General features: G+C 37.7%; 1 protein-coding gene across 2 annotated transcripts in view; it reads left to right on the top strand.

The window, feature by feature from the left end:
• Nucleotides 1–26,428, top strand: part of LOC140481644 (ephrin-B2-like) — a 56,022-nt gene that overhangs the window by 3,462 nt on the left and 26,132 nt on the right. For both annotated transcript variants that reach the window (XM_072578161.1, XM_072578160.1), the window contains exon 2: nt 23,126–23,409. In XM_072578161.1, coding sequence (XP_072434262.1) covers nt 23,126–23,409 — 284 coding nt within the window. The remainder of the gene's footprint in view (nt 1–23,125; nt 23,410–26,428) is intronic.

The following is a 26,428-nucleotide window of genomic DNA, read 5'->3' as shown; positions in this document are numbered from 1 at the left end:
CAGTGCCTGTACCTTTAACCAAGTTAGAAATTTTATTATTTCACTCGTCTTAGTTATGCAATAATGTTAATGTACCTCTAGTGCTCTTTATATGGATATGAAAAACAAAACGCATCTTACACTTTAACCCTAATCAGACTAAACTAACACTTTTATCCAATTATAGCAATTTCTAATAGGTGTACTTAAGTTTGAACAGAGAAAAAATAGGAATATTCCCAAACTAGTAATTGGGCTATTAATATTATTTACATATCAGAAGATTTCCAATCAGAAGTGAAAAGAAAGTTCAGTCAGGCAGTGTAAATTTATTCTGAAGTGCAGTTTCACTTCATTACATGGTAGAAATGAAAAGCTCTCCAAAATAGTACAATCCTACAGAGGTCACTCTTCAGATGTTTAAAGCAACCACCTCAGTTACTCAGTTACTAGCTGTGTGCAGCCCTTTTGTTTCCCTCATGGGTTATTGGTACTTTCTCTGGAAATTATATTTTATACAAGGTTGTGGGCGAATGAACAATGTATTCAGTAAGCACTACCAAAACAGTCTGAGATCGTTTTACAATCTGAATCAAAGAATCCCATTTGGATAATTGGAATATTGTATCTCACGGTACATTACCATTATCCTTACATCTACATTTCAGACTTCTTGAGGTTTATTACTTTTTCAGAACATAACAATTATTAACAGCTACCTTAATATATATAAAAAACACAAGGGTGACTACATTTTTACAATTCCCGTAGAATCTCAGGAATTATGATTACATATACACTACTGTGAGAAACCCAGGATAAAAAGTATAGTGGTGTTAAAAAGGGTATTTGCTTTTCCTTGTAGCATTTTTGTTTATTAGTTAATAAAGTATTAAAGAGAAATAAATGGCTGTTAGACCAGTTGGGCAGAAAGTAATATAAACTTCCAGGAGTATTTTCAACCAGAGTTGGCAAATCTAAGCAGGTTTAAACTCTGCTTAGTAGGTATTGTATCTCATTATGTGTCTGTTTACAAGAGCCTGCTTCAAGATGGCCCTTAAACTGCCTGACAAGGACAGGCTTGTCAAATCCATACAACCTGCCTTACAATGTCTTCCTGCATTGCAGGGAACTGACCATTTTCTACAGTTATTAGTTTGTTGCAACAAAGTCTCACCAGAGAATCTCCACATAGAAATGTTGGAATTAAACAGCATCCTGATCACAAACATGTTAGTTTAGTTGAAGCATTTGTGCAAGTATAGATTCATCGCCTGTTTGCCCACTAGTGTGGAAAGGATTGAGCATTTTTCATACCTTGATGTAAGGTTAGCTTCTGCTGTACTTATAGAACACGTAGATCAATTATTGTAAAGCAGTAATACATCTAGTCTATTTGATCCTTTATCCCTATTTCTCAGGACACAAAGAGATGGAAAGATAATTCACATTTCTAGTCAATGGTATAATCAATTGATTTATTGCAATAATATGTGTAAAATTAATGTTAACAGATTTCTTCCTTTCCAAAAATCGCTGTTATGAAATGGGTTTTAGTTTTACTTACAAGTGTTCATGACAATTATTTATCACTGAATTCCTGAGTTTTATTTTGTTTTAGTCCTATCTCACCATAAACCAAACTGCCTTATCACATGTATAAACGTCCAGTCTTCTGGTTATTTTTGAGTGCAAGTGTGTCCATGCAGTTAGAATGGAGAGGTCGGTATTTGCACTGAAGTTTTAGGCACTTCACTATCCTCTAGTTACTGCTGTTTGCTCACTTTTACAACAACAATGTTGCATTAAAACCTCAGAAGATATACAAGATATCCTTGACAGCAGGAGTTGTTTGAGAATTAACATTTTCCAGATGCAGAGGTGTACAAAGAAAATTCAAATATGTTTTTCCAAGAACAATTATTTGGTAAAGATTTTCAAGCTACATGTAACCACAGGAAGATCTCATTTTCTCATTCACCTTTTCATTTCTGCTTATAGCAGATGATTTGAATCTGAATAGGTGGCGAGTTTTTTTCTGTTCACCTATCTACATAACGTACAGAAAACAGGCCATACCTTTGTACTTATTATGGAACCACGCAGACATGGAGTCTATTCACCCATGGTGTCTCTTCGACTGAAGTTGCTGTTTCAATTCTTTTTATTTTTAAGTTCATGTTGAATTCCCTTATAAATTAGAATAATTATTTCAGTAGCTGCTCAGACTGAGGTATTTTATGAACAATAGATTCTTTAAAAATAGTCTACTTGTTTTGTTTCTTCGGCAAGAATCATGAGTTTTTTCCTCTTTATTATCCATTTATGGAATTAATTTGACATAACTCACTTCTTTCCAAAACCCTTTGTAATTCTGAAAGTAGTTATTGGGTCCTTTAATCTTCTCTGAGGCAGTGAAAAAAGGGTCTTTTTTTTCCTTGATAACCTCTCATTCCTGACATTATCCTATAACTGAACTTTCTCTGTATTGTGAATATCTTTGCTGTTAAGGGGAAGCAGTTAAAAAGATACAGCTTTTATTGTCCCAAATCATTCTGTCATGTTTCCATTATTCTGGGAACTCTTTTGCAATATAATATACTTAGGTTGAAGTTCTATGTGCTAAAAGCAGGTCGATTTATAAAGAAAAGCAACCCATTCTGGTAAAATAATATGATGGCTTGTTATACACAGCAAACTATATCTTTCCAGGATTTCAGAAAATAAAAATAAAATATTCAATCTTTGGCATCTTTAAGAATGATAGACTAGTTCAAAAGGAAAGACTTTTAAGAAGACACATCATTACTAATATAGCTTTTAAATCCAGCATGATTGCTTCACTAGAATGCTGTGTAATTTGTTGGAAAAGGTTGTTGTTTACTCTGGATCTCAGTCATACAATTGTGTTTTCTCTCTGAAGTAAATTCAAAGAGACAAGAGTAAAAGATAATTTCTGCCAATTGCCTGTGCACAGCACATTTTACCTCAGCCTGTCTGTTCAGTTCACATCATCAAAGATAGAGGCAACACCCTTGATATTTCTCGATTAAAAGCAGATTTTTGGCAGGATGCTGATTTACATCATAATAATCTGAACCACAAAGAAAAGTGACGAGTCGTTATTTAAAACAAAATATCCCAGCCGTAAGTCTCCATGGAGATTGGGGACAGTGAAAAGGTAGTAGCAGCTCATGACACATAGAACATGAGAAATGTAAATGCCAACCCCGGTGCTGAGCAGAAAGACTGTGCTTTATGTTCACATGCTCGGAATGGCCAAGCAATGAATTTAGCTTCATTATAAAGCATGTCACTTTTCAGATAGAGGACAGCTCTCAGATGACAAGTTATTCCATTTGCATTTTGAAGACCCATCAGCATCTGCATTATTGAGGCCTTCAAAATTCATGGGCATAATTTAAACAACAGTGTTCTGTGTACTGATGCAGCTATTTAATGGCAGGATTAAATACTAAGATTTGAATTTAATTCAATGAACATTTTCTTAGTTTCTGGCCAACTACCTTAAATAACCCAGATAATTTATTTGTTGCTGTTATACTTAAGGTTAATGAAGAATGACAGTTTTCTACTTTGCAATAAGCATTTATTAATATTCTTGCATCGTCGGGTTTCTTTGGTGGCTTAGTTCAGTAGTTAAATGCAATACACAACATGATGTAAGATATAAGTTGATGTGTCTTAGGTTATCATTGGAGTGCGATTGTTAGTTTCTGTGTCCCTGCATTAGGGATGATAAAAAGCCAGTGTCCCACTGTTGTACTTTGGCCCTGATTGGAAGAATGGGAGAGGAGATTGTCCAGGTCTCCACTTGAAGAAAAATGTTACTTCACAAGTTACCAACTTTAATATGGCATCTTATCTGTAATGATCATGTCTCTTTACTGTGTGTTGAGACATGAAAACTGACTTTTGTAAATATTATGACGTTTCCACACATATTGCTTAAAAATCATTTTTAAAAAGGAGGTTTAGGATCCTTAGAACCCCCAAATGTCATTTGAAAATGAATTGCACTTTTGTTTCTTGCGACTTGAAAAAAGATCCTTCCTCTGTAATCTTAATTAAATACAAGTTCTAATTCCCAATTGCTGCAACCAATCTTTTCACTTAATGGAGCAACATCTACATTCAATTACTAAGTTACTTCAAGTTCAAGGATGTCATTGGATATGGAGGACATTAGTTTCACCAGATTTCTGGAACAGAAGTCACTTCATACATTATGATAACTGAAAACACAAAATACATGAAACTAGCAATGATCTTAAGCAAAATTATTAAACACTTAACATGGGCTTTCAATAAATTCATCATCCTGCAACATTAGGAAAGGTATTACATTGCACAAAAGAAGCAGGTAATGTTTCCATTCAAACAGGAACTTGATATGAAGAGTATGCTTCACATTCGTACAACAATACCTTAGGAGAGAATCAGTAGACTGGCATTACTGAGTTTGAGGAAACTTCATTTAGTTAGTCCAGGATAATTCTTATGTCAAAGCACATTTAAATTAGATTGGACTTAGTCCTTTCAAACTGATCATGGACTAATGCAAACTGGTCCCAATTAAACATTCCTTTTTTGGTACACAAGCAGGTGCATATTGATAACATTTTGAGTTGACTGCAGAACTGCATTTATATGAGGGCTTTTTCCTTTCCTAAATTAGTACTAAATAATGAGGAACTTGCTCCCAATGCCTTTTTAGTGTACCCTTGTAACATTTTGTTAAACAAAGAAAGCATTGCATGGATAAACTGAACCCGTAGGAGTAAGATCCTTGTTTTACTTTAATTGGAAAGGCTTTAGATATGTTGCAGCAGAAGCCACTATTAAAAAGGATATGGCTCAAGCACAATGATGGTGCATTTTAAACTCTCCTAATTGTCTTACAGTAGTATGTGAAAGGTTGGACATGTGAGAGAACATAAATCAGTACAGATTGTCTTGATGTCTTTAGTGTACATAAATTGATTGACAAATCTTTCACTCAATATTAAATTCTGTCAGTTTTTAACAAGTGATGATATGCTTCTTAAAAGCAAATGATGTATTACTGTGAAAAGAGTTTAAGATGTTGCAATTTACGAAGGAATCAGTAATTTGATAAAAATAAATTGCTACAAACTTCTGAGCTTGGAAATCAGCAGGAGATGTTAAAAGAAGTCGCAAATACCAATTAAACGAAGTATGACAAAATAGATCTGTACTAGATAACAGCAGTTTCATTGTTACAGTGTTTATTCTATGTTCTTGTCTAAAAAAAGGCACATGGGAATGTAGAATGTTCACTGTCTTAAAGCAAAAATAAATCAAAAGCAGCCTGTCTTTATACTTTAACACCTCCACCTTCATGTTTAACCCCTGAGGAATTTTGAATTTGGCAAATATGCCAAACCTATTTCTCAATCCTGTCTACCTGTAGATCAATCATGGGAAAGGCGGGGGTTCCAAAATGCTTATTGTACTGCAAGGCAGAGAACATATTATGGGAACAAAATGTTTCATTGGAGAAATAATTTACTTTTAATCTTGAGGGATTTCAGTATGACTTTCCTATCAAACTGTTGCTTAAAATTATCTAATATTAAAGGAATGCAGACATTATGATAATAATGTGGTTGCTGATCATCTTACAATTTGTTTCAGCTTATAAGTAAGAACAGTATCTGGAGTAAGTTAATCTTCTGTGGCATCAAGGCAGAAGTCAGGTCAGGTAAAAATTGTCTTTTGATGTTGGTTAATTTTGTGCACAAATAGTAAAATGTTAGAGAAATTCTTGAGTAATGAAGTTGAGGCTTCTCATAAATTGGATGACAGTGATGAACGTTTGTACTGCAAGTCTTGTGCTGCGATTTCACATCATGAAGCTGGATATTGACATGTTAAAACTTCAGAGAGTAGACAAACAGGTTTCCCAAACTGCTGAGAGTTAGTTTGTCATAGTCTCCCAAAGGACATGTTTTCTCTTCTAATATGCTTACTGATCCAAGCTGCAAGAAAGCAGTTTGTTGCAATATATGTTTTGTTCTGTAATTTAGTGGCATTTTAAAAAGTGCTAAAATATTTGCTAAAAGTACTTCTGGATTCTGTTCCCCTAATACACAAGCAAGCTACTGTGGATGACAGAAATCTAAAATAAAATATGATGCACTTTGCAGGTCAGGCAGCATCTTTGGGAAGGGAAACTAAAGTCAGATTGATGATGTGACACCCACAGTGTCTAGTCTCCCATATTTTCATAGTTTTAGATATGGATCTGAGTTGTTTGACATACTGAAGTGTTTGTTTGCTGATGTATCTATGTGTTTTCTTTAGAAATACTTTTTTTTTCCCAACGTGGAATGGAAAATTAGGAAAAAGCCATACCACAATCATCTTCTATTTAAAAGGAAATCAGCCCTCAAGTAATTGACAATGAAAGGATTACACTGCAGATTGGAGCAGTAATGTAAATTAAGGGGCAGAATAGAAAGAGCCGGATCTGGAACGATTGAAATAAGCAGTCACAAAGACATCAGCTGTAGTAATCTGATCGTTTCTAAAGCAAACTACCAGTCTATTTCTTTCTGATAAATAATACAGCAAATGCGTCCATTTTATATACAAAATATAAGTGGGAACTGGGGTTGCCAAGGCAACATATAGATTTTGTTCACGTCCAAACTGACACATCTGTCATTGTAATTTGAAAAGGAAAAGAGGGAAGTAGCATTCAGTGCTGTTGAGCATTTTACTATATAAGAACAGGCTGGGATTAGGATGTATAAAAGGCCTGTTTTTTTTGGCTTGGGTTTGGAGAATGGTAAAGAAAAGCTGCTCAGTTCTTGTTCATTCATTGTGTGTAATACGAAAAAGGTAGATTTAATTTGATGCTTTATTGAAGCCCTGTATGCCAAAGCTCCAGATTGTACCATGGGTTGGTTAGGTTTTTTTTAACTCTTGGCCCAGCAGCAGCTATTCGGTTGGATTAGAATTGCTTTGAGATAGCTTCTTTCATCTATTTGTTCCACAGACAGGAACACGCTGTGTAGCAACTGAACACAGGAGGATTGGTGGGGCTAAGGTTATCTGAAAGGAAAATAGAGCGCTTTTGATGCAGCCATCGTCCAGGCACAGGCTTTGGTCTCACACTCCATGAGAGAGGCAGAGATAAACATGCTACATTGTTCTTCCACTGCTCTGTTGACTGTGTCTCTCCGAGTGCTGCTTCTCACCTCGCAGAACTGGTCTGATCTTCAGCCAGCCAATCACCGCCGTGGCTGCAAGAAGTATCTCGAGTCTCAGGAAATGGAGAGGAAGTTTAAATGAAGTACCAATTGTCAAATGCATAACCTTTCAGATAAAAAAATAAGGCATTTAAAATCTGTCCAGTTGGGATGAAAGATGACTAAGAATCCCTTAGAGGCAAAAAAATCTGCAGATGCTGGAATCCAAGGTAGACAAGCAGGTGGCTGGAAGACCACAACAAGCCAGGCAGCATCAGGAGGTGGAGAATTCCATGTTTCAGGCGTAATCCTTCTTCAGGACTGGGTGTGGGAAGGTTGACTAAGAATCCCTGTCAGAGTGAGATGGTTCCTTCATTTTCCTTCACCATGCTGTGGGCCGGCATGGTGGCTCAGTGGTTAGCACTGCTGCCTTACAGCGCCAGGGACCTGAGTTCAATACCATGCTCTGTCAGGGTGGAGTTTGTATATTCTCCCTGTATTTGCATGGGTTTCCTCCAGGTGTTTCAGTTTCCTCCCACAGTCTAACGATGTGCAGGTTAGGTGGATTGGCCATGCTAGATTGCCCGTAGTGTTCAGGGATGTGCAGGGTAGATGAAGTAGCCATGGGAAATGCAGGGTTCTAGGGACGTGAGTGTGGGATGCTCTTCCAAGGGTCAGTGTGGTCTCAATGAGCCGAGTTTTGCTTTTCATGACGTTATTGTGTTTGTACAAGTTTTACATCGTGTCTTTGTGCTGGATCCTGAAAAGTCTTCAGCTTGAAAGAGCAAATACAATCGAGCTTTGGGAGTACCTCAGCACTTTGCCAGGTACAGCAAATGGCAATTGTTTTATTGGCTGTTAGTTCGCATTTCAGCAGGATAGATCCACTGTGTGCCATTTGGAAGGAGGTTTCCAGACTTGAACTCCTAAGTAAAGCAGTCTTTTTTTCTGAAGGCGTTTAGTATTTATATTTAGATTTTAAATAGCTTCTGGTAGTGAAAGTGTTAATGCCGTTCTAATAAGGTTTAAGGTTTCTGTTTCTCCAACTTTTTACACATACAAGAAAAGGTCAAGAAATATCAGGCAAATATTTTGTTGTTAATAATCTTCACTAGTTTTTTCCACTCTTTCCCTGTCACTTCTTCCTAGAAGAAATTGACTTCCTGACTAGCGTATTGTTCACCCTCCAGTGCATCACTCATTGGATATTATTTAGCTTCAAACCTTGATAATGAGTTTGGGTGAGAAATGTAGCTAAATTTGATTTGTCCCAACCCAATGCCCGCACAAGTGAAAGCCAATGGATGATGATTTTGAACAAAAACAGAAATAGATGGAGAAACTCAGCAGGTCTGTGGAGCATCTGTGGAGAGAAAGCGAGGTTAATGTTTCAGAATTTCAGCATCTGCAGTTCTTTGTTTTACTTTGATGATGATTTGAAACTGGCTGATTCTTACCCCTGCCCTCCTGAATCAAAAGACAATGATATCAACTGAAACCTTAACCTCCTTCCACCCATCACATTTCCAACACCCCTCCCCCAAGTCCCTCCTCCCTACCTTTTATCTTAGCCTGCTTGGCACACCCTCCTCATTCCTGAAGAAGGGCTCATGCCCGAAACCTCGATTCTCCTGCTCCTTGGATGCTGCCTGACCTGCTGCGCTTTTCCAGCAATACATTTTCAGGTTTAATATTGAAGGCAACTTCCTTCACTGTTTGACATTAGTTAATTTATAAAATGTTTCATGTCCTGTTCTGAAAACAATACACACTGGAATTGCCTGGTGACACATTAATTCAGAAGCTGCTGATGGAATCATATCTTCTGCATTACTTATTTTGCTGGTCTCATTTGTTCAAATGAAGCCTTGATGTAATTGGGTTTCAGAGCTGTAGCCTCCAACTTTTTCTTCTAAACACTGAATGTAACGTATTCAGCATGTGAGACTGGAACCTTATTGCCAAATAAACTTAAGTTGCAGATGCAGAGCAATATAAAACATAGGAGCAAGGGTAAGGGAATAAGCACAACAAGTCTATTTCCCAATTCAGGGCTGGTCTTCCACTTCAAGTCCACCTTGCTGCATTTCCTCAGACCCCATAGTATCCAAGTATCTACTGATTCCAGCCTTGAATTTACAGGGTGGTTCAAAGAAAATCCATAAGCCGCAACATTCTGAAGACCCAAAACGCACCACATGCCCAAAATATTGATACATGCAATTTTGTGATATTAATGAATTTTCATTAAACTTGACAGTAGATTCAGTTTCTTAGCAGTATGGAGGCATTTAAACCAGCTTGCTCTACGAGTTTATGATATGGGGCAGTCCAGGCTGCTGTTGTAATGTACTTTTGGTGAAGTTACATGGAAACATGGGATAAAATCTGAGGAAACAGCCAACTGTATTGTCTTGAAGTTGCATTACTACTGAATCCACACATTAGACAGAGAGGTTTAGATTGCATGGTTGCTGATAAAATAAATGTGACGCTTAAAATATAAATACTCCGAAAGGCAACTTTCTAGAATCTGTTACCACTGTCAAAAGTGTATGTTTTTGGGGGTGTTGGAGGGGAGGGGAGGAGGGGAAGCAGTAAAAATGGTTGCGCCTGGAGAACCTTGGGAACAACAGAAGTATAGTATTTAAACATTAACACATTCCTATCCAGGATGTTCTCTTGAAATAGATAGATGGAATAGTGGGCTTTGAATGTACAGTTCTTTGGTACACGCTCCCTGGCATGTCTCAGCGTTAACGCTTGTTTTATCCTTTTATGTCTTGAGTGTGGTCACAAGTATAAGCAAGAGGCTGAACATACACATTTCTAACATAAGATCAATGTTTTTTACTTGTGGTCTTCAACATATATGCACTTCAAAATGAACATGTTTTAGAGTCATAGAGATGTACAGCATGGAAACAGACCCTTCGGTCCAACCCGTCCATGCTGACCAGATATCCTAACCCAATCTAGTCCCACCTGCCAGCACCCGGCCTATATCCCTCCAAACCCTTCCTATTCATATACCCATTCAAATGCCTCTTAAATGTTGTAATTGTACCAGCCTCCACCACTTCCTCTGGCAGCTCATTCCATACACGTACCACCCTCTGTGTGAAAAAGTTGCCCCTTAGATCTCTTTTTAATTTTTCCCCTCTCACCCTAAACCTATGCCCTCTAGTTCTGGACTCCCCAACGGCAGGGAAAAGACTTTGTCTATTTACTCTATCCATGCCTCTCATAATTTTGTAAACCTCTATAAGGTCACCCTTCAGCTTCCGACGCTCCAAGGGAAAACAGCCCCAGCCTGTTCGACCTCTCCCTTTGGCTCAAATCCTCCAACCCTGGCAACATCCTTGTAAATCTTTTCTGAAATCTTTTCTGAATCCTTTTAAGTTTCACAACATCTTTCCGATAGCAAGGAGGCCAGAATAGCACACAATATTCCAACAGTGGCCTAACCAATGTCCTGTACAGCCGCAACATGACCTTCCAACTCCTGTACTCAGTACTCTGACCAATAAAGGAAAGCATACCAAACGCCTTCTTCACTATCCTATCGATCTGCGACACCACTTTCAAGGAGCTCCTGTTTATTTAGACTCAGTGGCTCATTAAAAAAATGACTGATCATTAGATGCAGATAGTAAGTAGTATATTACTGCTCATTTTATTCTACAATTTGCAGGCAAAGAGTAGCCATGATAGTGAGGAGCAGAAATTAGTATGATAATTTGCAATGGATGGAAGGTTGTAGTTATCCAGTCTTCACTTCCATTGAAGCCTCAGAGGAACATTGCAGTTGAAAAGTTACAACATGACTTTGCATATCCCAAGCCCCAACCATTCTCCACTCCACCCACATTTACAAGTGCAAGAGGAAGAAAGCAATTAACTTTGTCTGAATAACAGGTAGAATGTATCTATTTAACTTTCTCAATTAAACAGAGGTAAAGACATCTAAAACCTCTGTTTGGTCAGAGGCAGCTCACAAGTTACTTGCTTTGTAATACAGAACAAGCCATGTTAAATATCAAAGTCAGTTGCTGCTCCTTGAAATTCTTATACGTGCATGTTTTCAGCAGACCCTGAAACGTTGATTCTCCTGCTCCTTGGATGCTGCCTCATTTGCTGTGCTTTTCCAGCACCACACTCTCGACTCTGATAATCCAGCATCTGCAGTCCTCGCTTTAACCTAACATTCCTGTAATCTCTTAGCCAAGGTTACAATGATAACCAACACAATAATTTGATTTTTGGTTTGATTGTCCTGATCAGATATATCATGCAGCACAATCACTCCACAATCTTTTCAAGACCACATGGAGAGAGAATGACACTTGGGTGAATGTCATCAGTGATAGCCCTTTCTAATCCAAATAGTGGTTTTGATTTAGTTTTGATCAACATACCTCAGTAGGTATTACAGGAACAAATTACTGCAGATGCTGGAATCTGTACTGAAAACAAAAAAGTGCTCGGAATTGTAGTGGAAGAGAAAGTGAGGACTGCAGATGCTGGAGAGTCAGAATTGAAAAGTGTGACGCTGGAAAAAGCACAGGAGGTCAGGCAGAATCCAAGGAGTAGGAGAGTCGACATTTCGGGCATTAGCTCTTCATCAAGAATGTGGAGGGGGAAAGGGGCTGAGAGATAAATAGGGGTGTGGGGCAAGGCTGGGGAAAAGTAAGTGGGACACGTTGGGTCAGGTAGCATCCATGGAGAGAGAGCAAGCTAACATTTCGAGAGGACTCTTTGTCATAGCTCTGATGTGAAGTGGTCTGTGTTTCTGACAGCATCTACATGTTATCAATAACAAACTGTTATACAAACCTGACCTTTTAACTATCCAGAATCTGGTGTTAAGTTGCAACAACAATTTAGCATGGTTTTCGTCCATGGATTTTTTCAAATCTATACATTGTGCGCAGATATAAAATTGTGACTTTTATTGTCACTTAAAAGTGTGGCAATATTATTTGTACCAAGAGCAATGTTAAAAGTAAGAACTTGTAACATAGCTTATGTCTAATTCATTCATATTTACAAGAGGAATGACTCTTTCGAGCATTGTGTTGAAGGTGCCAGCACATAACATGCTAATAGAATTGGAGCAGGAGAAAGCTCCCAAGCCTGCTCTGCCATTTGATAAGATCATGGTTGATTTGATTGTGGCCTCAACTCTACTTTCCTGTCAACCTCCATACCCTTTGACCTCTTTCTCAGTTAAGAATTCATCTCACCCAAATGGTGAATGGAAGTTAATGCTAAAAAGTGTGGGGTGATACATTTTGGGAGAAATAACAAGGCAAGAGCGTCCACAAGGAATGGTAGCCCTCAAGAAATCAAGCCCTCAGAGGATCAGAGGTACTTTGATGTACATATCCACAGACCGTTTGAAGACATCTGGGCTAGTGAGTAAGGTGGTTAAGAAGGCAAACGAGATACTTGCGTTTGTTAGTTGTAGCACTGAATATAAGAGCAGAGAGTTTATGATGGAGCTGCAGAAGATGTTAGTTAACCATAGCTGGAGGACTGTGTGCATTCCTGGTCAACACACTGTAGGAAGGGTGAGATTGTACAGGACAATATACAAAGGCGATTCACCAAGCGATTGCCTGGCCTGGAGCATTTCAGCTGTGAAAAGCTTTTGGACGGGAAGGAGTTGTTTTCCTTCAAGAAGGTCAAGAAGGGACCTGATTGAGGTGTACAAAATTGTGAGGGCCATAAATATAGTAGATAGGAAGGAACCCTTCCCCTTTGTACAAGGATCAGTAGCCAGGCGTCATAGATTTAAATCAACGGGATGGAGGTTTGGAGGGGGATTTAAACAAGGTTTCTCATCCAAATGGTAGTTGGTATATGGAGCACACTGCCTGAAAGGGTGATTGAAAAAGGAACCATCACATTATTTAATGAGTATTTGCACAATCACTTCAAATGCCATAGCAAGGTTTAGGCTAAGTGCTGGGAAATGGGACTAGAATAGATAGGTTCTTGGTGACTGATACAGACATGAGGGGCTGAAGGGCCTTTTTCCATGACGTGTAACTAGTTTTAAAAATATTGTTTTGCCCTGCCTCCAGTTCTGAAGAAGGGCTTATGCCCGAAATGTCGATTCTCCTGTTCTTTTGATGCTGCCTGACCTGCTGTGCTTTTCCAGCAACACATTTTTAAGCTCTGATCTCCAGCATCTGCAGTCCTCACTTTCTCCTGCCTCCAGTTCTGCCTGAGGAAGAGAATTCCACAGACTAATGACCCACTGAGAGAAGGAACTTCTCTGATTTCCATCATTAATGGGAGACTCCTTATTTTCAGACTGTATCCACAAGTTCTAGTCTCCCATGAGGAGAAACATCTTTTCAGCATCCATCTGGTCAGTGTTCGTCAAGACCTTGTATGTTTCAAGGAGGCAGCTCTCCACCACCTTCCCGAGAGAACGATGGGCAGGCAATAAATGCTGGCTTAGCCAGTGGTGCCCACAACCCAAAATGAATAAATAAGATCACTCTCATCCTTCTAAGCTCCAGTGGATAAAAGATCAACCTCTCCACCTTTTCCTTAGAAGATCACACCCTTATTCTAAAATGAGTCAAATGAACTTATTTGTACAGTTTCTAATGCAATGATATAATTTCTAAATTAATTTCTAAATGTGAACAATACTTTAGACATGGTCTCACTAAGGCTCAATCCAACTGCAGAAAAATATTCCATTTGTCATCTTAATCATTTGCTGTACTTATATATCAACCTGTTTGTAATTCGTGACATTCTAATCTGATTGGAATGCAGAGTTCTGCAATCTCTCTCCACTTCAATAATATGCTATTTTCTGGACAAGTTCACATTTTCCCACATTATATTCCATCTGTCAAATTTTTGCTCACTCACTTTACCGATTTGTATTATTTAGTAAACTTATTATGTCCTCTTAGTAAATTACTCTTCTTCCTGTGGCACAGTGCCTCACAGCGCCAGGGACCCGCTTTCGATTCCACCTTTGGGTGAATGTCTGTGTGGAATTTGCACATTCTCCCCGTGTCTGTGTGGGCTTCTCCAGTTTCCTCTCACACACCAAACATGTGCAGATCTGAGCCATGCTAAATTGCCCGTAGTGTTGGGGCATGCAAGCTAGTTGGGTTAGCTATGGGAAATGCAGGGGAAAGGGGATAGAGGAGGGGTGTGGGATGGCATTGGAGGGGTGTTGTCGACTTAATGGGTCGAATGGACTGCTTTCACACTGTAGGAATTCTGTGATTCTGTCTTGTTGTCATTAGCAGATTTAACAACCACCGCAGATTTAGTGTCTTCAAGTTATGGTGTAAAGTCTAAGTAGTAGATGTCTTCATTAAAGTAATAAATACATGAAAATAAACCGTTTGGTTTTGTTGAGCAATTTAAGAAAGTATTTTGTGGTATTTTGGGCGTAGTAATAAATGTTTATCCAAAAGCATTTAATAGTTCAACTTCTCAAGCCACATGAACTGCCTTTTGTTGTGCAGAAGAATCATTGTTGTAATTTTATTTTGTAAAAGATTTATATAAGTACATTCTTTTGGATTTTTAGGTCTTTTTTTCTTGCCACTGGAAATTAATTTGCTTCCTAACCGTTGACAGTCAATGTATGGAGCAATTGTATTGTAACTTAAGGTAAACACAGAACTATTTCAATAGCTACCACTGTACAGACTCGGACATGGGACCTGAGCCAAACTGTAGCTTGTCGGAGCTGACAATACTGGAATCATGTCCAGGCCCATTTCTCCATCAGAGCAGGAGACTGGTTCCATACCGGTGTATTACTTTCATTAAGATCCATCTGGCTTTCCTTGGTGCCTAACATTTAGGCACTTTTGTTTAAGGAAAACTCATTGAAGTCCATGCGGAGTTTGCCATTCTACGCAGTTTGTCAGAAGGCAGCTTTCACTTCTAGTCATGTGTAGCTATCTATTTACATTTTGTAAGGGCCTAGCATCTGTTGCCTTTCTGTATGAGCAGCAGTTGGTCTCTCTGCCTGAATCAGAGTCTCCACTTAGAATGTCCAGCCTCACCTCAGAAGCCGTATGCTCTTATCGCAAATCCACAGCAATCCATTAATTTTCTGGAACATGACTCAAAGGCATTGGGTAGATGTCTCAGCAGTTTAAATTGCTCTATTATTTCATCTTTGCCAAACCAAAGTTCTTTAAAACTACAATAAAGAGGAACCAAAACTCGGCTATTTGCCAATAACACGTCTTTTTTTTTGTACAAGGACAATAAATCTTTTCCTTCAAAGTGTCATCTTTGATGAAAGCACCAAGCATACGTTTTGGAATCATTTTTCATGAGGTAGAGCAATCCAGTTACTTTCTCTCAAAGTGTTTCCCTGATCCTCTCGATTGACTTTTGGTAAAATGAATACCTAAGAATATGGCTGTGTAAGTGCACAAATACTGAAGTGTAGAATATTTCTTTGCCTGCTCTCTCCACATTAATTTTGACACATTTTTATTCATAATGGAGGCAATGAAAACATTCCTTTGTTGGTCCATCTACATTTTATTGTCATTACAATTCTCAACTTGATACATGTCTTGCAAAACAAAAATATTATTGTCAAGAACTCACAGCCATACATATATTACATAAAATAATTTTGCAATTTAGATATACAATGAATGTAGGTGGAATGCATGATATATTATCTAAGCTTGGAAAAAAATAGTTCCATGCTTTTTATAACCAGATCCAGCCACTCCTGCAACGCTTTGCTGATGTCAGTTTAGTAATTTCCTCACATAGTTACAAGCTCCATTTAATCACTCAACATAGGTTGGAAATTTAATATCGACATGACTTGGATTTTTAAATTTGTGCAGTTAATAGTTGCAAATGGATTTTAAAAATATATCAATAAGTCAATATAAACAACAAAACCTTATGTTTGCCAAGCTAAAGATTCAGGATTAATGGTCTATGGTTTGTCAACAGTATAGTTGAGAATGCCGTAATCCTTCCAGGATGAGACATTGAAGTTATTACAAAGAGGACTTCCTTGAATTTGCCAAGAAAGATGTTGGTTTCTACACTAACCATGCCATTCATTTCCAATGCCAAAATTACCTGCCAGTTTTTTTAGCATGCCATACACCAGGTTGTAAAACCCAAAGTAAATAAGGCATAAATTGATATGAACAGTTGAGGCTTGAGCAAAGTATCAAACTAATTCAATAATCTTACATCAAGTCCCTCATTATCTATAAAAGTCAAAATTTAAAGCCATCAGACCATTATTTACTTACTTTAGACACTGTGCGGGAACCAATCATTCACAGTGGTGCAATATCATTACACAGGCCATGGGTTGCTACATGCCACTGCAATCGTCATTGACACCTTTGAAGAAAACTGAGTGGGCTATGCATGTAGTCACCCATGCAGTGCCTAGCCCTAGGAAGTTGATGTGAGACTACATAGCATTGCTAGAAGCAGTACTATGTAAAACTATTTCTGCATTTCACTAGTTCTGGGTTTCCTCTGGGTGCTCCGGTTTCATCCCACCGTCCAAAGATGTGCAGGTCAGGTGAATTGGCTATGCTAAATTTCCTGTAGTGTTAGGAAATGGGTAAATGTAAAGGTATGGGTGGGTTGTGCTTTGGCAGGTCGGTGTGGACTTGTTGGGCCAAAGGGCCTGTTTCCACACTGTAATGTAATGTAATCTAATCTAATTTGTCACAGTTGTTCAGTTCCTAATTTAAATTTTATGATGCAATTTTTATATATTTAAATATATAATAGAGCCGTAGTTGAAGAACTTAAAAATGAAACTGTAATTGACTACAGCATTGACTTTAGACCCTGCGAGTCTAAATTATTTGGGGTTACATCTATTCCTGTGCAAAGAACTAGCTTGAGTGTAGAAAGTTTGCATGAATTCTGTTTTGCGGGGATAAACTACATTAATAAAAGCCAATGTAGAATCTTTGAATTTCCGTAATCCTTTGCACTATAAGTGACTATTATGCTAATTTTTTTGATGCAAGCTTGCAAAAAAAACTGGGCAATTATCTTTGTTGCTTTATTCCTGTTAAACATCATTTGCTTCCATACTTGATATCTGTCGATTACAGATTTACTGCTTACAAACCTACATGATTTACAAAAAAAATTGAACAGCTTACAGCAACAGCTAATTTTCTGCTGTCGTGTGTTCATCTCTCTAATAAGAACCATGCACACTATCTCTGAGGATCAGCGCTGAAGTATTTATTGGCTAAATTGAAGAGAGGGCACCTGACCCCTTGAATGTAAAAACAGAATAACTAAAGGCTTCAGGAAGGTTATTGCACAATTTTCTGGCATCTTTTCATGTGCTCCATATTTGAAACTGCAGCATGTTCTTTTAATTGTGGATCTGCATTAACTTTTTGCAAAGAAATCATTGCAGGATTGACCATCAACAGTTTTAACAGCCAATTATACGATAAAATGTCATTCTTGCTTCATCATTATTCTTTAAAAAAACATTAAACATCACTCCTTACAGTTACTAAAGATTGTATCCCTGGAAATAATATCGTTATGATCAAATAAAGGGGTAAATTGCTATATTTGGGGTGAAATGTTTAATGCTTGAGGAAATTAAGTGAGAGTATAAATTGCAATTACTGAAAATTTGAAGGGTGACTAGAAGAAAAAGATGATCACAATTTTTTGTTGTCAGAACGCAGCCCCGAAGGAGGAGTGATCCATGATCCTTGCTCAGACTGCTACTTACAACTCTAAAAATAGAAACTGCTTCTTGAATGGAGTCCCATTTCTTTCCCGACTCCGAGATCATAAAAGACGATGATCTATGTTACCAATTGTAATTGTTAAATTAAAATCACATGCTGACTGGTCACGGATTATATACAAGCAGAGTCACATAAGCGCCGTTGTTAAGCATCTAGAGAAACAATCAAATTCAGTGATCAATAATCCATGATCAATCGCTGCAGTCAGAAGCACAAACAGAGCTGGATTCACGCAAGATCTTTACAATTTGTGCATATTTCTGCTACAAAAAAAAAGTAGTCTCTTTATTTCCTGTTGTCTAAATGATATCACTAAGCCACTAACTGCAATAATGTTGTAACATAGTCTAACATGCTAAAGACAGTGGTAGTTAAAAGAACTATCCTGACTATTTTATTTAAATTGAGACCTGGTCATATATTATTGCTATCTGATATTGCTACAAATTCAGTATATAGACTTGCATTCAAAATCACTAAAATAGCATTGTTACTTGTCAAACCTACAGAAAACAGTAGTCTGGCAACAAATTCAAGTGTAGCAGCTGGAGCTGAGGCACAGATCATGAACATAGAAAGTGATCTGTTTACTGGCTAAGCTCCAAACCCTTATACAATTGCAATTCAATTTAGTAGATTTCAGAAGAGTCCGCTGAAGTCAGATGAAGTCTAATTCCATTTAGGATCAAATAAAATCTACCCAGAAATTCATTTCCATTTACAATGATTTCATCGAACATTCCAGGGGACTGAACCAGGCCCGTGCCATTTAGCTCAACTGAACTTTCTGGACAAAAACCATCTTGTCCAATGCCAACCCACTAATTCCATTCCCACTCACCTTCAAATATGTTAACTATGCGCTGTGCTGCAAAATGGATAATAACTAATCAATGGTTCAGTTTACATCTCGCCAAAATTTGTGTTTCCATTGGAGAGGTCACTGCTGCACAACATCAAAACCTATCCCATGGATGCTTTCTACAAAGGGTTGGTTGCAGAGAATCCCGCATTATTCTTATTCTTCATCTCAAGTTGTTTTTTAGTTTTAATCTTCCTTTGGAAGGCATTGTTGTTTTGATAAAAATTGGGTGACATGGCCAACACTGCTGGCATTGCAGGTAAAACATAAGATTTTGACTCTTCGTCAATTTTCATTATGAGTAACATTCATATTTGGCAAACATTCCCACCACAAGAACAACTGAGTGTATTATCATAAATTATGACTGATATTTGTTCTCAGTAGAAGAGGAAGACTACAATCCTAACCAGTCCAGGCTGGATTTAAATCCAAGGTATCATTGATCCAATGACAATCTGAGGTAAACTACTGAATTACTCAGCATGGAATTCACATTTGAAGCAAGGGTTTTATTTTAAAAAGGCATTGAAACAAGAGCCCGTGCAAAATAATGCTTTAGAGAATAGTGACCATCGTGGAATGTCTAACTAGTTGTGATCGCGTCAGCAAATTGAAATAACCTATTAAGCTGAGTAAACGTATGGGCCATGACATCCACACCCTGATTAGATTACTGTTCCCAATGAAGCATTAGGTCATTATAAACTAGACCTCTTCATGGTTACACAATTGTTCTGCCTTCTTCTACAATCATTTTCCAGAAACCTTTTTGCTTGTGTATTTCTATGAGCAGTATTTTTAGCAAAGTTAGTGAATAAAGAAACCATAATCAGGTTTTCTGATTGTAATTAGTTTGTTGCCAACAGTAATCCATTTACTGGGTTAGTTCTGGCATTAAACTCTTGATTGGGTAATAGAAGTTTCGATCTTCTTTGGTACAGCGATAGTCGCAAGGACCTGCTAAACTCTCGTGATGCTATCAGTAATGATTTTTTATTTTCGATGTGATTATTAGAATGAACAATTTCCAGTAAACATAATTGAAACAATTGGATTGTAAGTGAGCCAATCAACACATGATGGTCCATTGGGCAAGGGAGCGGGTAGCTTGATTTAATTTTACAAAGTGATATAACTGTAAGCTAATGTATACAATGGCTGAGAGTAATCTAATCCATGAAGCCACTGATATCCTTCTTTTCCAAGAATTAACATTGATATCGATGCTTGTGGCATTGTTTTCCTCATCTCTACACTGGTCAAAGTGCGGTAGACAATTTTGTATGCAAAATACTCAGATTTTGAAATTTAACAGATTGATCAGTCTCTCACCACATAATTGTGATCATTTATTTTACTGACTTGGAGCAGAGGAGATTAAAAACCCCAGTGTAACATTGTATCAGGCCATAATACTAATTACGAATTGTAAAGCATAACGTGAATGATATAAGGAATCCTACTATTACATGGCATTAAGTACCTCCCATGTAATATGAAATTACTGTAATTCAGCTTGGTTCTCAGTGCACTGGGATAGTTTAAGCCTTTATCAATTTGTGGATACCTCATAATCATGTAAATCAAATTACTTTAAATATATTGATTTTAAGCAACATTTTATCCTGCAGAACTGATCATAATTTTAGTTCCTTAAATTGTAGTTATGGTAATGATATTGGTCATATGCTTGATCATAATTTCCTTAAGTTGATTTCACTTTAGTTCCAAAGTGGGGAAAAAAGTCACGAAAATATAATGGCAATGGAATTGTTGGGATAATTTATTGAATAAAACCATTGCAGTTTGTGAGTTTCCCATGCTATGCATGGTTATTGTGGACTTACCCAGCAGCATAAACCAAAAATAGAACAAGACTACTTAATCTGAAGTATATCTGTGAAGTAAACGTCGTTGCAATTTTTGGTGATTAATTCAAAATCAGCATAGAATTCATAAGCATTTACAGTAATTAAATACAGAAACAGTTGGACCCAATTTGGTGCCAGACCAACTCCGGTTTCCCACCAATTTCTAATTTCCAGTTTCTGGAATTTTTTTCAAAATTCAGAGTTAAAATTAGATCCATCATGCAAACCATACATGAATTTTGCATGGACGAAAGCATGACTTGACCTTCTCAAAGTTTCCAACATCAGAGTTGCCAGTGGCATTTTGACTACTGACAACTGTGCAAGAAACTCAAGGTGGGACGTTGTACATTTGGACAATATTCATCAAGCAGTCTATCTCGAATTTGTAATTTGAGAAATGGTCAGACTTTAGGCAGGCAGTAACAGCATTCCAACGTCCATTCAGTTATGTGCTGCGCAATAGAACAACAACCTGCATGTACTGAGCATTTTGAAGATTAAAAGCCCCAATGTGCTTCAGAGTTGTGTTATCTCACTAAATGTGACACATACCCAGGCACTTATAGAAGTACTATCAAAGGTTGATCTAAAAGGTAGATTTCAAGGAGGCCCTTCAAATAACAGACACATAAAGAGACAGAGAAATTTAGTGAAAACAATTCTGGGACTTTCAGCCTAGCAAGCAGAAGACACAATGATGGTGGAATGATAAATTTGGAGATGTGCCAGAATTGAAGGAATGCAAAGACCCCTAAAGATTGCAGGGTGAGAGGAAATTAGAGATGGGGACGGTCTTCAGTTCAGTCGATGGACAGCAATATGATGTCATTTGGTGGCCTGACCCATGTACAGAAGTAATTGTGTCATCTGAAAACTGCAATTTCGTACTTTACACAGTTATCTCCAATTGTTGGCCAAATAGTAAAAACAATAAGCAGTTAACCCACCTTGCATTGTGGGGTGAATCTCAAAGCTGTTCATTCATCTATTCTCCATTTTGTAAAGCAGACACAATTAATCTGGAGGAGATGAACTGCTTGAGTTATCTTTCAAAATCTTTAATATGCAATTAAACTTACAGGATAGATCAATTATGAAGTGCTGAATAATGGTTAAAATGTTTCTTTGAGTTGTAATCCCTGACAAATTCTGTAGTTTTAGCTGTGTACAGCTTTGGTCAAATGTGCTATAAAACCCTATCAGCTTTATGCAACAAAGGCACTTTATCTCTGGCCCTTGAGGATATTCTAGCAGCAGCAACAAGCTTATGGAGCTGCTGTCAAGCACTAACTGGAATGTGCATAGCTAAACATAACTAGAGCTAGTATACAGATAGAAATGTAGTAATTGAACGTTCTTAGCATCTTGAGTAAGATCAGTCAAGCTGTATGCCCGGAAATACTTTGATGGATAAAACAAGTTTTGCAGCAACATGCATTATATTACCATGTGTACAATTTTGAGGTTGTAGCTTTTTTGATGACATTAAACTATGTGAATTGGGCTCCCAAGTTCTATTCTACCCTAAGATATTTAACCAAAAATGTGCAGGGTGGCATGGTGGTTCAGTGGTTAGCAATGCTGCCTCACAGCACCAAGGACCTGGGTTTGATTCCACCCTTGGGAACTGTTTTTGTGGAATTTGCACATTCTCCCTGTGTCTGTGTGCGTTTCCTCTGTGATTTCCTCCCACAGTCTAAAGGTTAGGTGGATTGGCCAAGCTAAATTGCCCATAGTGTCCAGAGATGCGCAGGTTAGGAGGGTTAGCATAGGAAGTGTAGGGTTACAGGGATAGGGTAGGTCTGAGTGGGATGCACTTCAGAGAGTAGGTGTGGACTTGATGGACTGAATTGCCAGATTCCACACTGTGGAGATTCTATTCTATGTACCTTAATTCTTGTCTTATGTGGTTTTAGGATATGCTTTCATCTCCTTACTTTTCTGTAATGGGAGTCTGTAAATCTGTATGGTGAACATGAGAAGGAAAGGAACATTCACCTGTCAAATTTGATTATGAATTGTTCAACAAATTGCAATATCCTTCTGCTTATAATGTGGCTAATAAAGTGACAAATGAGCTGAAAATGCACAAATAGACATTTGTAAGACTTTTTCACAGTTAACTATTTGGAATGAGCAAGTTCAGGGGTGATAGTTGATCCAAAAGGAACACTGCAATAAAAGAGATCAATGGAAAATATTTTCATTTGCTTTCATTTGACATCCCATCCCCATCTACTTTATTATTGCAGCCAGTTACTAATAAAGTTCCACCTTCCTGTAAAACCTGAAAGGAAACGAAAAGTTTGCAAAACAATATGTTTGTTTCTTTTTGGCAAATGCACATTTATTTACATGTTTTTTTTCGTGTGTTTTAACTTCCAGGTTTCTACCCAGTAAAGGTCTGGTGATGTACCCACAGATAGGAGACAAATTGGATATTATTTGTCCCAAGGTGGACTCCAGGATTACTGGACAGTATGAGTACTTTAAACTGTATCTGGTGTCGAAAGACCAAGCTGACAGCTGCAATGCTGTGCCCAGCCCCACACCATTACTCAATTGCAACAAGCCAGATCAAGATGTCAAGTTTACCATCAAGTTTCAGGAATTTAGCCCTAACCTCTGGGGACTGGAATTCAAAAAATATGAGGACTATTATATTATTTGTAAGTATCAACAATTTTGTATCTTGCCTTGCCAGTTTTGAATTAATTACAAACACTTCAAAAATTCCAAAAGAAAGAACTTTCTTCCATGTAGCAAATTTCATCACCAAAGGATATCCCTTAGAGCCAGTAAACATAGCAAATGTAGGAGAAAGTGAAAACTGCAGATGCTGGAGAATTCCTGATGAAGGGTTTTTGCCCGAAACGTCGATTCTCCTGCTCCTCGGATGCTGCCTGACCTGCTATGTTTTTCCAACACCACACTCTTGACAACATAGCAAATGTAGCCAATCTGCATGTAGCAAGGTTTCACAAATTCAAGTTAAGTGAATGACCAACAAATCTGATTTTTAGCAGTTTTGGTGAACAAACAAAATTGACCAGACCATTGGGAAATGGGTGTCTGCTTTTCTCTGAGATGATAATTCAGCAGAGGAAGAAGTCTGAGGTTTAGGCTAATGTAGTTTTCTGTTTTGTTTCCAGCCTTGTTCATTTGAACCTTTCTGCTTCTGTCAGTTTCATGTCTTGCAGTATCACTGTAAATCATTGTGTACACTCAGCTTATTTGTAGAATCAGCTGGTATGTTCCTTTTGCAATCTACACTGAGCTAACAGCTTGCTTCCTCTATATAAATTTGGAAAATAAAAGAAAAGGTCATTTCCTTGTAGTTAAATGTGCTAAAGGAATGAAACAGGCACAGATATCCAAGATGGATGACAGCTTATTCCACACGTTAATCACTTAGGTGTAAACGAAAGTCTCGCCTAGAAAATGCTGCATGCTGAATTCAATCCTCATTAAAATGTGAACAGAATTTTCTGCTTGCAATTCAGTCAATAATACTAAAGGAAACATCTAATTATTGCCTTAGGTCTTGGCTATTTAAGAAAATGTGAACAGGGACTGAGTACAAAGGGAAGTAACATTCTAATATGAGAAATCTGTAACCAAAAACAGCTGCCTATAATAAAATATGGAATATACACAGCAATACATGATGAAGTAAGACCTAATGCCAATTTTTTTTTTGGATTAATCTCTTTGTCAGTTTTTAAAAAATATTTAATTCTCATCCTTTAAGACTTGAAATCACCAAGGGTAACAAGGTTAACTATATGATTGCATTCTGAGTAAGTTTAACCATAAGCTGAAATAATCCTGCAATTTGCAAATTAATGCAAAAAGCAATACATTTTTTAATATTGGAAATTCCAGGCATTCCACAAATCCTTAGTGAGGTCCTATCAGATGATCCATCGGGGATGCCAGTTAGATCCTGAATGCTAAGAAGATTAGAAATCAGAGAAGAGAGTCAACCTCTACATTGTCTACCATTGAACATGAGTTATCTATCTTACCATCTTGCTGGTCCCTTTACCCAGCGGGAAACTCTGCCCAGCAATTCTGTGGCATTTATTAATAATATTATACAGCAACAATAACTTGCACTTATCTATCATCTTTAGCATTGAAAAACATTCTTCATGTCAGAGCAATGAGACAAAAATGGACACCAAGCCAAAGAAGGAGATATTAGGAGAGGCGAGCAAAAGCTTGGTTAGTGAGATAGAATTTAAGGATGGTCTTGCAGAGAGAGAAAGACAAATGGAAAGAGAGGAGATTGCTTTTGCAACTAAAATGTCAGAAGTTGTGACTTCCCATGGTGGGGTGAAACAAGGAGAGAAGTGGAAGATGTTAAAGTTAGAGGAATGGAAAGCTTTGTGATGAGATGTTAGATTTAGAGGTGCATCCAGAGACAAGGAGGAATGTTTCTCCAGGTTAGCTGTTCACGGCATATTTTCATATTTAGCCATGGTTGACTACTCTTCCCCAATCACAGGCTGCTAGTTCCCAACTAACAAACTCTGCCTGTGACTTGTGATAATATCCTTATCTTGGAATGCAAGCTTAATTCCAGACATTTGAGCATACAATATGGTTGGCCCTGTAGTGCTTTAATGTGGGAGCATTCTACTTTCAGGCAGACTGAAAGAAAAATATCTTTAAAATTTACATGTCAAAATTCTTTATTCTAATATGTAAAACTCAAATTCATTTGTACTTTTAATGAGCAGTAGTAATCGTGATTGCATATAAAGTGTGTGACTGTGCAGCTTTAATTAGAACAGACCAATGAATAGTTGGAGATGAGTGTACTCACTGCATTTTGCTTGTACTGCATGTCTATTAATAGTCTATAAGCAATGTTTCTTACACTTCTACAGGAGTTGTATGTCATACATTGTATAAATTCCCATGCTGGCGAGCTGTCTGTTTTTCTAATCAGTCCTAAATTTATATATGAAGCAACCTTATAACAATCTGGATTTAACAAGCAGAGTTCTGGCTTGTCTTCGGTTCACAAATTACCAAGGTTGTGAAATTGGCCTTTAGTGTTTCCCCCAGCCTTTCTCAGTCTCCCATTACAGCACCTTCATTAATTTACAATCCTTCCATTGGTCTAGTAGAACACATTTCTGACTCAGACAAGAAATGAGGGAGCATGCAAATGCTACAGGTCTGCAATGGACCTCATTAGTTCAATTTGCAGTTGGATGACAATGACAGCGTTCAGAACATGCAATATTTTGAAATGTTTGTCTGCAAATGTGATGTCTGATGGCATCTGACTTAATTAATGGAAACCAGTTGCCACACAAAGCCAAACCCTAGAGCTAAACCCAATTCTGAAATTTGGAGACTAGTGACCTTTTATTTAGTGATGGACCCTGGCAGAAGCAGACAGTATAAAACAGCTCTTTCTTTTTAACGTCCTGGCCCTTTGCTTGAAGCAAGAAGTACTGAATGCATAGGTTGTTTATAAAGCTTTATGTTTCCATCTTACTTAAGAACTTTAAGTGCCATAGTTCAAGGCAACATAGTAATAAGGAATGGTCTTTACGTGAAGCGTGGAAATATAGTTATTTTCCAAATGGAAACTAGAAACAGGAAATGTTATTATGCATGGATAGAAAGCTTTAAGTAGAAACTGCTAGACTAGTACAAAGTTCTCTAAAA

Source organism: Chiloscyllium punctatum, chromosome 9, assembly GCF_047496795.1.
Source record: "Chiloscyllium punctatum isolate Juve2018m chromosome 9, sChiPun1.3, whole genome shotgun sequence".
Lineage (NCBI taxonomy): Eukaryota > Metazoa > Chordata > Chondrichthyes > Orectolobiformes > Hemiscylliidae > Chiloscyllium > Chiloscyllium punctatum.
This window is presented reverse-complemented; position numbering and strand designations above follow the sequence as displayed.